At 42.6% G+C, this 12,944-nt stretch overlaps 1 protein-coding gene across 2 annotated transcripts in view; it reads right to left on the bottom strand.

The window, feature by feature from the left end:
- The window catches only part of DESI2 (desumoylating isopeptidase 2), a 64,410-nt gene extending 51,868 nt beyond the window's left edge, over window positions 1-12,542 (bottom strand). For both annotated transcript variants that reach the window (XM_025392852.1, XM_025392858.1), the window contains exon 1: window positions 11,949-12,542. In XM_025392852.1, the coding sequence (XP_025248637.1) occupies window positions 11,949-11,990 (42 nt within the window). In that variant the 5' untranslated portion in view covers window positions 11,991-12,542. The remainder of the gene's footprint in view (window positions 1-11,948) is intronic.
- Window positions 12,543-12,944: the final 402 nt, after the last annotated feature.

Here is a 12,944-nt window from a genome sequence, read left to right as displayed (position 1 = left end):
TTTAGAGCCCTCTTGGGGTTTGTGGTCACAATTTTTAAAGGGAGATCTGTCAGTATGGTTGTTTTTCTCTAGCCCTGTTCATTCAGCTGCCGAGGTGTAGACGGTGAGCCGATTTTAACTAGGGAGACAAGTATGACAGAGGGAGTCACACTAACAGTAGACTGCAGAATAGCCTAGATGAAGAGGGGAGCAAAGAAGTGATTATTTTAAGGAGCTGGCTCACAAGACTGTGGGGCTTGGTAGATCTGAAATCTTCAGAGCAGGCCTGTAGGATGCAGATTCAGGGAAGAGTTGATATTGCAGCTTGTCTGGAGCCAAAATTCGTTTTTCCTTGGGGAACTTAGTTTTTCTTTTAAGGCCTTTGACTGGATGAAGCCCATCCATATTTTGGAGGGTAATTTCTTTACTCAAAATCTATAAAATTAATTGTTACATCTAAAAAAACACCTTAGGAGCGTGTCTGACTAAAACTGGGTACCATGGTCTACTCAAGCTGACACACAACATTAACTATCACAGAAATATTCGCAGAAAGGATTTAGGAGGTAGGGCAGTTTTTAGATCACTGTACATCCATGAGTGCCACAGAGTGCAGAAGTTAGTTCAGGGAGGGGTGTAAGATGAGGACAAACAAAAAGAGAATCAGCACATTTCTGGGTTATGGAGGGGATGAGATATGGGAAAAGAAATACAGCATAACGGTTAGGAGCACAGATTTTAGTGTTAAGAGCTCTTGTTCAAGACTGTGCTCTACCACTATGGCATGACTCTGAGCATGCTTTTCAACTAGGCCTCAGTTTCATCAACTTAAAAAGGGACACTAATATAAGGAAATGGCTTAGTATAGTGGCATACTGAAAACACTAAAAAAAAAAAAGGTATTATTATGGGAAAATTCAATATTGTAAATGTATCAATTCTTCCCCCCAAATTGTTCATAAATGTAATGTCACTACACTTAAAATTTCACTGAGGTTAACAAATTGCTTCTAAATTTTACTTAAAAATGAATGTGTGAGTAACATAAATTCTGAAAGAGAATAAGAGAAACTTGCATTACTGATATCAAAACTTGCTGGAAGAGACTAGTACAATTCAACATCTAACAGTGGTACAGGAAAAGGCAGAAATGAATAGCACAGTCTTCAAATACACCTCAATATCCATGATAATTCAGTACAGCATAAACACAGTATGGCCAGAAATTAATATAGGGAAGCATGGATTATTCAATAAACAGCATTGGGATAACTGGCATTCCCCTTGGGAACAAACATGTAGATTATTTCTATCATTTTTTGCAAGGAAAAATCTTTCTAGGGAATGACTGGAAGATGAAAGGTTATAAAAGACCCACAGTTTTGACCTCATATAACAAAATTTCTGTAAGGCAAAGGACACTTATAAATACACTTACCAAGCTTAACAGGGGATTTTAATTTATTTATGGTCATTTCATAACTTATATGCTTGGTCCTACTTGTATTTATTTTTGAGACAGGGTCTTGCTCTGTCGCCCAGACCGGAGTACAGAGGCACAATCACGGCTTACTGCAGTCTCAACCTTCTGGGCTGAGGCAATCCTCCCACCTCAGTCCCTTGAGTAGCTGGAATCACAGGTGTGGACCTGGCTAATTTATTTACTTATTTTTTGTAGAGATAAGGTCTCACTACCACCCGCCTCAGCCTCCCAAAGCGCTGGGATTACAGGCCTGAGCCACAGTGCCTAGCCTTGTCTTCATTTCATATTTAACTTCTTTTTTTTTCATTACACCATATGGATTATGTCTTCTTTGCTCTTTTCCCTCTAGGTTTGATTTTTCTCCCAATAATACGTCATTATGAAAAATATTTACACATACACTCAAATATAATTTTCTAAAACACGAATTAATTATATTTATAACACACCTCCTCCGATATAGGGCTGCTACAAGATTTTACCTCTTCTCCCTCATCCAAGGTTTGTTCAATATAATCTGAAAACTTAATTTTAAAAAATCAACATGCTTGTTCTCTTCAAAGAGTAATTCTGGATACTGGCCCTGTTTTTAACCACAGTTATAAGATTTAGCTATGTTACATGAGTATTGATGGCCATGGCCTGTCCTTTTACACTGTAACCACCCCATTGTTAAGTTCTTGAATAATTTTTTAACCCCCAGAAAGGTATCTACATATTGTCTATGTCCTTTTGTACATGAATGACAATTGGAGAAGCTATAGTATTCAGACATAAATCTTTTCCCTTTTAATACTCTGTAGATAATGCTCCACTTTATTATTCAGCCTTTGGTATAATCAAAGAGTAGTCTGAAACTAGCCTGATTTTTGTTCCTGTGTAACTTTTTTGCCTTTGTGTATCTGTAGGATTTTTTACTTTATTCTTAAAATTTGCAGCCAGGCGCAGCGGCTCACACCTGTAATTCCAGCACTTTGGGAGGCTGAGGCGGGCGGATCACAAGGTCAGGAGATTGAGACCATCCTGGCTAACATGGTGAACCCATCTCTACTAAAAATACAAAAAATTAGCTGGGAGTGGTGGGCGCCTGTAGTCACGGCTACTCAGGAGGCTGAGGCAGGAGAATGGTGTGAACCTGGGAGGCGGAGCTTGCACTGAGCCAAGACGGTGCCAGCGTGGGCGACAGAGCGAGACTCTGTATTAAAAAAAAAAAAATTGCAAGTTAAAACAGGCTTTGGTTGAATGGTCCTAACTTTTAAAAAGTTTTGCTTATCACTTGATCCTTTTGACGCTTCTACTTGAATTTCTTTCTAAATCTTATTTTCTCTTTAGTTCCCAATCGAACTCCCTTTCTAGTTACAAATTAGGAAATGATGTTTTTCATTTTTGTGGAATCTATCCTAATCCCAGATTTTTTCCTTTCTGGTAGTACTGCTTGTTCTATTTTCAATGATCCTCCTGAATCTACTTGAGAACTTAAATCAGCAATTCCTTAAAAGCTTCTCATTTCTTGCTGTACATTTACTTAACACGTGGCATGTGGCCTAACTTACAGCCTTTATACTTGCTTACCCTCTGTCTGGAACACTTTCTCCTTTCTACATGGTATACTTCACCTTTCAGGAACGCCTTCTTGGTAAGGCCTTTCTTGACCACTCTTTGAAACTGCAGTAACCAGTAACTACATCATCCTGACTTACACCGTCCCTCCCTTTCTTCACTTCCTCTTTAGCACTTATCACCACTTACTATCTCATATATTTTACTTATTTATTAGCTTTATTCTGTTTAATAGACAGTTCAGATAGATGGGTTTGGCATTATTTAGCTATTTTCTGGATAAAAATTTCAAAAAACAAAAAGAAAAATCCAGTTTTCATCAATGGGGGTGGGGGGAAGAATATGATAGAAAAGATGTTAGTTCTTCCCAAGTTAACTTATAAGTTTAGTGCAAGCCTAATTAAAAAAATCTATGGACTTCTGGGTATATATCCAAAAAAACTGAAAGCAGGACTTCAATAGACATTTTTACTTTTATAAACCCATGTTCACACACCATTATTCATAACAGCCAAAGGGTGGAAGTAACCTGTGTCTAATGACACTGAAATTAGCTTTTTTGTGGTATATACATACACAGTGGAATATCAGCCTTAAAAAGGGAGGAAATTCTGATACATGCTGCAACATAAACCCTGAGGACCATGCTAAGTGAAATAAGCTAGTCACAAAACAAATACTGTATTATTTCACTTAACTGAGGTATCTTGTCAAATGCACAGACACAGAAGCAGAATGATGATTACCAGGGACTGAGGGGAGGGAGAAATGTGGAGTTGTTAATGGGTATAGGGTCTCAGTTTTGCAAGATAAAAAAGTTCTGAAGACTGGTTGTACAACAATGTGAATACACCTAACACAGTAGCTTGTATAGTTAAAAAGGTAAATTTTATGTTATGTGTATTTTAACACAATTAAAACAAAACGAAAACCTATGGAATTTTTTCAGAGAGCCTTACAAAGTACTCCTAGAAAAGGAAATGAAGGCCAATAAAACTTTGGAATAATAATAAAGGGAAACTCGCCTAATCAGATTCCAAATATGATGTGAAAGTATAATAATTAAAATAGTGTGGTAATAAGGCTAGAATCAACAATTCTGCATGGCTAAGAATTTAGTATTATGATTAAGGATGACATCACAATTTAGAGAGGAAAGACTTTTATTTCAAATAATGTGGGGCCAATTAGTTGATTTTTAATTTATTGTTTTTAAGTTACTGTCACATCTATACCAAAATACATTCCAGATAAACTAAAACAAAATTATTTTCATGCATCCCATTGTCCTTTTATTATTATTTTTGCCTTTCTTATAGTTTAAGATTATTTTGGCAGTTCTCACTTTACATTTTATTAACCAACTGGCTGACATCTGCACAATGTTGCTTTGGAATTCAAATAATCTTGTAGAGAATTTGATAGCCAACAAATGGAAAGGGTAAGTACATCTCATCTTAAGAAAAATCTGACTGGGCGTGGTCACTCACGCCTATAATCCCAGCACTTTGGGAGGCCGAGGCAGGCGGATCACGAGGTCAAGAGATTGAGACCAGTGTGGCCAACATAGTGAAACCCTGTCTCTACTAAAAATACAAAAAAAACTTAGCTGGGCATGGTGGCGCACACCTGTAGTCCCAGCTACTCTGGAGGCTGAGGCAGGAGAATTGCTTGAACCCGGGAGGCAGAGGTTGCAGTGAGCAGAGATGGCACTGCTGCACTCCAACCTGGGCGATAAAGCGAGACCCCGTCTCAAAAAAAAAAAAAAGAAAGAAAAAAAAGAAAAATCCATAAAACAAAGAATTCATCTAAATAGTTGGCTCTCTCGTATTTTTAAAGCATCAGATTTACAAGTTTCAAATGTTAACTTGATCCACCGTTATAAATGTGGCCATGGAACTAATATACACTACAGCATGCCACTGCAAGCCACTGCAAGTCTGAAGGGGTTTTAGTCACTAATATGCTTGGACCCTACTGGCATCTGAGTTGTATTTTTCAAATACTTTAACTTTTCCATTTTAAGTTACTAGGTCAATATTTATTCTATGCCAAGTTGAGTGGCTGCTATGATGAAACAATTTTTAATTGAACATTTTTGGGTTTATAAAACACCTTTCATAGATGGCATTGTAGCAGAATGACTCCCCAAAATGTTCCCAGAACCTGTGAACATGTTACATAGCAAAGAGACTTTGCAGATGTCATTGAAATTATGAACCTCAATATCAGGAAATTATCCTGGAATATCTGGGTAGGTCTCAATTACCTGGGCTCTTAAAAACAGAAAACTTTCTGTGGCTGGAGGTAGGACAGATGTGGAGGAAAGTGAAGTTAGAGGTATTTGAAGCATAAGGATTCCACACACCATTGCTGGTCTGAAGATGGAGGATTGGATGACACTTGAAGCAACTGAGAGAGGATCCCAGCTGACAGCAGAAAGGAATGGGACCTCAGACCTACAAATATAAGCAACTGAATTCTGTTAACAATCTGAATGAGCTTGGAAGCAGATTTGCCCCCAGAGCCTAACACCTTGATTTTGGGCTTGTGAAGACTACAGCAGAGGAACTGGGCTAACCCACCTGGTCTTCTGATTTACAGAAGTGTGAGATGATAAATTTGTGTTGTTTTAAACCACTATGTTATTGGCAACTTGTTATTGCAGCAATAAAAAACAAATGTACGTATGTATGGAAACTGAATTCTTTTCTCATACATACTAGCTTCCCCCACCCCCCTCACCCCCAAAAAGAAAAGAGGACAAGGCCATAAATAATGCAGGAGGGCAGATGTACAACTGTCCTTTTTGCTTAGCTAGACTCACGGGTCACTATTTGCCCAAGAAGCATATTGACACAAGTAAATTCAGGTAAATTCCTTACTGTTTAAAAAAAAAAAAAAAAAAAAAAAAGGACGACCAGCTCCTATTATTCCTATTAACTAGTTAATTTATGTTAAAATTCAGGAACTGACAATGTTTTCGGAAATATTATCTTCCAAAGAGTAATTAAGATCCAACTTCAAGAAATAAACTTATTAAAAACATTTCCTCAGGCTAGTCCCATAGTGTTTTAAGTTTGATCAAAGAAAAATATTTGATTTTTTTCTGTCCCATTCCTATAATCCTCCCCTCCCCTTCATTTGGGCACCCTAGTCCAACAATCAAAGCTAAAATCTAGCAATGCACTTAAGTAGAGGTACAAGGAAAGGAAAATCACCCAGAAATAGGTATTTGGCACGAAGAGGAGGATCACATGATCTTTTCATGCCATTTAAGTACTAGCACCTCTCCTAATAAAAACTGGCTAAAGCCCCACTACTCATTCAGCAGATATTTCTAGAACACTGTCTAGTGACAGGCCCTGTTCTAGACACTGGTAATAGTATGACGCTATCAGAGAACCTACAGTCTGGTGGGATGCACAGGATAATATACACAGCAATGGAGACATGCACAAAGTACAACTAGGGCACAGTAGTTCACTCAAGTCTGAGGAATAAAGACCAAGCTATAGCCAGAAGGAGCAAGCAGGTTGCAGGTGATCAATGTTGGACAAGGCCACTCCAGACAAAAGGACGGGCATGCATAAAGATACGGGGATGTGACATAGCCTGTTTGGATAGCTAAACAATTTCACTGTGTGAGAATAAAGGGTGTTAAGTAGAAGACGGAAGTGGACCTGTAACTGTCAGCCAGGGGCCACATCATAAAGTGCATTACACTTTATCCTGGTTATGTTTCAGAACGCTTACTTTGGTAACAGAATGGAGGGAGGATTAAAATGAAGTAATACTAGAGATTGAAACTAGTAAGGAGGCTATTATATGAATAGAGATGAGGGCCTGAACTTGAGAAGCATTAGTGGAAATGGGGATAAAGTAACCAATTTAAACAATATCCAGAAAGTAAAATATGTGTCAGGCATCACAGGTTCCCATCAAATTGCCATTTCCAACTTTTTGCCTTCCTCACCCACAACTCAGCATAGTGGTTAGAAACACCAGGTATCAGGACTGGGGGTGGTGGCTCACACCTGTAATCCCAGCACTTTGGGAGGCCGAGGTGGGCGGATCATGAGGTCAGGAGATCGAGACCATCCTGACTAACACAGTGAAACCTCGTCTCTACTAAAAATACAAAAAAATTAGCTGGGCCCGGTGGCGGGCGCCTGTAGTCCCAGCTACTCGGGAGGCTGAGGCACGAGAATGGCATGAGCCTGGCAGGTGGAGCTTGCAGTGTGCCGAGATCGCGCCACTACACTCCAGCCTGGGCGACAGAGCAAGACTCCTTCTCAAAAAAAAAAAAAAAAAAAAAAAAAAAAAAAAAAAAAACCAAGATACCACTTCACACCTTCATCACAGTTGCACACAAGCCAGTTCTAGATAATCTCTTGGGGGAAGGAGTGTGGCTCTGGTTAAGTTTTTCCTTTCTATTAAAAGAACAGAGGTGCATGTAAAAAATGACCCTATCTTCTTCCATCTTCCTTCATATACTGCTGACTGAGGATACCACATTTGGTGCTATGGCAGTTACTTTACAACTAGGAGAGGACGAACCAAGGGCAACAGCCAACGTGCTGAGGATGGCAGAGTAAAAGGATGGAAAGTCCTGGTTCTTGATGGCACAGCTGAGCTGGTGAACTAATCCAGGGCCTGTTTATCTCTGGACTTAAGTATCCTTCCAGCTTAAGCCACTGACTCTCAAGCTCTCTGTTGCTTTCAGACAGAATCAACCAAACTAAAACAAAGAGACGGGGCCTGCTGACTGACCGTGAAGGGTTTATAATAAAGAGGAATTTAAGTTTACTCCCAGGTTTCCGGTTTGGGAAACTACAACAAAAGTGGTGGCTTTTTGGGCAGTGGCATGGGGCAAGAGGGAAGAGTGTGTGGTGTGGGTAGGGGAAAAGGTTCGAAGAAGTTTGTTCCTGGACATGTTGATTTGAGATATGAAGGAATCATTTAGGTGGGATGTGTGATTCTGGAACTTGTTCAGAAAGTCTGAATTAGATCTGCAGATGTATGAGAAGTCGGATCTATCACACCAGCCTGACCTTACACTCTGTTGGAGGAGTCTAATGGAGACAGGCACCAAAAGAACGGAGTCCAGACAAAAATGTCCTTATTTGAAGAGTCCTACAAAGTGGTTCTTTTCTATTCTTTAAAGACTTTGAAGATGTATAGGTACTACTTTATAATAAAACTGGTACAGGCCGGGCACAGTGGCTCATGCCTATAATCCCAGAACTTTGGGAGGCTGAGGCGGACGGATCACTTGAGGACAGGAATTTGAGAAAAGCCTGGCCAACATGGTGAAACCCATCTCTACAAAAATACAAAAATTAGCCGGGCATGAGGGCAGGTGCCTGTAATCCCAGCTACTTGGCAGGCTGAGGCGGGAGAATCACTTGAACCCGGGAGGCAGGGGTTGCAGTGAGCTGAGATCACACCACTGCACTCCAGCCCGGGTGACAGAGTGAGAAAACAAATAAATAAAATAAATAATAAATTGGTAGAAACTTGTTAACACAATGAATTTGCAAACATTATCAAATACCTGCAGATTTTTATTTTATAAAAATTCATTAGTAGTCAAGATAACCTGAAAAGCACAAAATCTGGATCTATGAAAAATAAAGACTGCTAAAATGACTACACCAGAGATTCGTCTCAGTATTTGAAACTAATCTGAGTCACCTGCTTTGCTATGTGTGCCAGTCAATTAGGAATATGTGAACAAGCTCATTCCCACGACTCGGAAAGTAGCTCCAGCACGTTTTTATTGGTGGTAGATTACTCTAAAGTACACAGGGGAACATAATCACCGAGAAGGCAGCAAGCAATAATTTAGGAACACTGTGCATGATTAAGTAAACTTCTGAGGATCACGGTATTCTTCCACGAGAAGGAAGTTAATACTGGTGACCCCAATAGAATTATTTTCGTGCACACGGCAGAGTTACAGAAGAAAAGAAATGATCTGCAGCAGCCCAGTCTAGAGAACAGGACAAACACAATCAGAGCTGGAACGGGCGACCTAACAAAGACACACAAGGACACATGGCAAGAGGTCCCTATAACCGTGATTATAAGGGCATCCCAAAGGTTGATTTTCATATTTACAGAGTTTGAACCAGACAGCTGATGTACTAGGCCTATACAGGTAACAGCTATCCTCATCCAAGGCATCTCTGATGAATAGGAAGAATTACCAAGGATAAAAGGAATTTACCCTTGGTATCAAGCAAAAATGTTTCAAAAACCAAAACTGACTTGAGAAAAATTAGTATAATAGACCAAAATTCGTATCTCAATCCGTTAGTCTTCATTCTAAAACAACTGATCACACTGTTTCCCTCCGTGAAAACCATAAATGATTCTGCTGGCTCAAGGAGCCCCTCAGTCCTTCACCCAAGCCCACAACTCATCGGACTAATGAAGTTCTAATCACACTTTCTGTATTGTCTCCTTTCATTTACGCTCTACTCTAGCTATACTGGACCAGCTGCTACTTCCCAAATCCCACCTGTGCTTTCCCTAGTCCTGCCATTTGGTTCATGCCAACTGTTCTCTGCCCTTGTGGATGCTACCCATTCTTCAAGTTTCATACCTTTGATTTTTCAGCATTCCCTGATGCTGCAACCACATATAGTCTCCTCCTTTACATCCTTGTCTGCTCTTATCAAAACCGTGCTATTCTGTCTTGAATTGTTACCACTGTTGTGTATCTCCTCTACAATACTCTAAATTCCTTAAAGAAGAAAGGACAGTTAACTCATCCTTGTGGCTTCTACCACGTCAAAAATAGTAAGTACCGGTAGGTTGCTGAATCAGTGACGTAAAACACTCAAAGCCCTCAAAAAAACATGCAAGATCAAGTTTATTAAAAGTCTAATAATTCAACTATTTATCATTCCGATAAACATTCATATGCTTCATCTCCTGTTCATAAGCAATATAAAGACATAAATGCAGGAATTAGAAGATAGTGAATCAGATTTTGGTTGACAAATTCTAGATTATATTTTTAGTTGTTTGGGCAGATCACTTACTCTCTTCCCCGTCTGCTTCATTCTGTAACTACCTATTTTACAAACTTGATGTGAAGAATAAGATCTTGTTAATTAGTCAATATTTTAACATCGTCCAGAACAGTCCTCCCTTTGAAAATACTGAATACCATCTCTAGCTTTTCCCAATCGACCACAATTAGCAAAGATTTTCCTGTATCACAGAATGCCTAAAGTGTAAAGCCCACTATATGCCAAAAAATGCATTTTCATTTTCATATAAAAGGTAAAACTCTCTTCCTCTATTCTCACAAATTCTTCCAGGCTCTGAAACCATGGCTTCTGGCCATTGTATCCTAATTTATAAACGGGTTTGTTTAATAATCTAGGAGAAAAGGCACACTGTGCTCTCAAGAGCAGAATATATTCTGAAAGACGGTAATAGCCTTCATGAATAAAAAACACACCACACTCAGATGGGGGGGGAGTGGTGCACAGAAAAAGTACAAGGGCGGTAAGAACCTTGAAAAATAAAGGCGTTCAGCTGAACACAAAAAGTTTAAGTCTAGAGAATTATTTCTCAACAGTGACACAGGCCAAAGAATTTACAAAGTGCCATGGTTTTCTAGGATCTTTTGTTTGGCTTATTCTCCTCTTCAACTTTTCCTCTGCTGTTCCACTTTTCTCGGCATGTGAACTCATCTCCTTTCATCTCCAAGCTCACATCAGAATTCAACAGAGGACTCATCTCAAGTGGCAGGCAGTTCCTACACCCTTCTGACACAATTCCCAGATATGGCCTGAGGAATCCCTTTCTACCCAAGATATAACACTGTAAATGTAGAAACTTATAAATAATACAAGGGAATACAAAGTTTAGAACTGTGTAAGACTCCTGGCCTGTAGTCCTTCTGCTCTCCCGCATCTTTAAGCCAACAAAAATCACGATGGGCAATTTTTCATTTGTCAGTCAACTTACAAGGAATTTTAAGCATTGCAGTCAGAGGTAATCCATTCGACAGAACAAAAACCCATCAACCCAAAGCAAGCAAACACACCCAAGCATCCATCTAACTGCAACAACTCTCCACCGGGTGCTTTTTCTGGGGGCATTTCAACTGCAAAAATCAGGCAAACCAGTTCTTGGGCTCGATTCTGCGTGCCTGCCAGACTCCAAAGTTACATGACACAACAAACAACTTCTTCCCTTCCCTCTCCTGTGGTCACGTCACCTGTTGCATCACCGGGAAAGTGGTCTTCAGGGTGTAGGAAAGGAGCACCACCAGGATCTCTGAATCAATCCAGCTGGGCTATTTTCTTGAGAAATGTTAGCCTCATTCATATTTTAACGAGGTTGCCTTGAACACACAACGCAAGGGTGTGTTGGCTCCTGTTCACCTTTGAAGAGATCGGGTGCACAGGCACCCGAAAGCTGTGACTTTCTGGACTTGGAGGGGCTTGGGAGTTTTTGAAGACTAAGCCACGGAGAGAGATGCACCGCTCGGCAGAAGCAGAGGAGCTGGGAGCGCAGGCGGTCGGGACGGGGGTCCCGGGGCAGCCCCGGGGGCCGGCAAGTGGGGTTGGACACGCAACGGAAGCTTTGCCGAAAGGACACTGCTCGTGGGCCAAGGGGTCGGGCCCAGAGCCAGGGTCGCGGCCAAGCTGGGCGGATGGGAGGGGTTCCAGCCCACCTGAGCACCGGCCAAAAGCCTCGGGCTGACTGGGTTCACCGGAGCGTCGACCAGTGCGAGGATTAAAAATGAACAACACTCCCTCCTTTACCCCCGGCTTCCCCCGAGAACTAGGCTGGAGGCGGAGACGCGAGGCAGGAAGCGCCTGGGGCCGGGGTCCGAGCCCGACCTGCGAGAGGAAGCCGGCCTGGGCCAGGGCTCGGGGCCGCCAGGGGCCGCACTCACCATGTCGTACACGTTGAGCACCACTAACTGGTTAGCCCCCATCCTCCTCCCCGCGGCCGCCGCCTCGTCCTCAAGCCGCTCCGTCTCCGCCGGGCCGGAGGCCGCTCTCACCCCCGCGGGCGCTTCAGGGGGCCCGAGCCGGGCACTAAGCGTACAGCCCGGCCCGCGGCAGCCGGGGCGGAAGCATCGGGCAGCCGAGCCGCTCCCGGGCGCCGCCGACAGGAGCCTCTGTGCGGACGGGGCCGGACCGTTGGCGGCCCGCTCCGGATGAGGCACCTCCCCTAGGCGGCAGACACGTGGGGAAAGGCGGGGCTTGAGCAAGGGGCGGGCGCCAGGCGCCCCGGGGGCGGGGCCGGCCCGGCGCCGGGACTGAGCCCGCCTGCGCTCTGCTTCCTGGCCGCCGCACCTCGGGACCTAAAATGGCGGCAGCTTCGGCGCCTCCGCGTTCTGGAGGCACGGGGCCACAGGAACACTACAGTTCCCAGCATGCAGTGAGGATTCCCCTCGCTACTATAAGCGCAGAGGCGGAGTCTCAACAGTCCTTCGACTACAACTCCCTGCATGCCGCGGGGGCCGCGGTCCTACCAGACCAGGCCTCCCTGGGAGACTACTGCTCCCAGCATGCAGTGCTTTGGAGCTGCGGCCGATGCCTTGCGGTCCGCGGGCGGTGAAGTCTTCTACTTTCATTCACCCTCTCATCGCCGGTGCTGCTGCTGTTAGTAGTTCATGTCGCGTTGAGCTCGATGAAGCCAACGAAATGTGGCAAAAGACCAGAGTGATGACCCTAAGTTTTCCAAATCCCTCCTCACTTTTTCTTTGGCAAGGGGAGGGGGTGGGGAAACAGAGGAAGACGAGTTACTGGTGTGGGATGAGGTGTAACGTGCATCCAGTTAATCCTCAGTGTGGAATTTACGTTTTGTGAAACTATCCTGCTGAGATGAGAAGGGTCCAGTAACCATAGCTTAGCACAATCCTGGGACGTAGTATGCAGCTCTG

This window comes from Theropithecus gelada, chromosome 1 (assembly GCF_003255815.1).
Source record: "Theropithecus gelada isolate Dixy chromosome 1, Tgel_1.0, whole genome shotgun sequence".
NCBI lineage: Eukaryota > Metazoa > Chordata > Mammalia > Primates > Cercopithecidae > Theropithecus > Theropithecus gelada.
The sequence above is the reverse complement of the archived record's forward strand: the minus strand, read 5'-3'. Positions and strand labels throughout refer to the sequence as shown.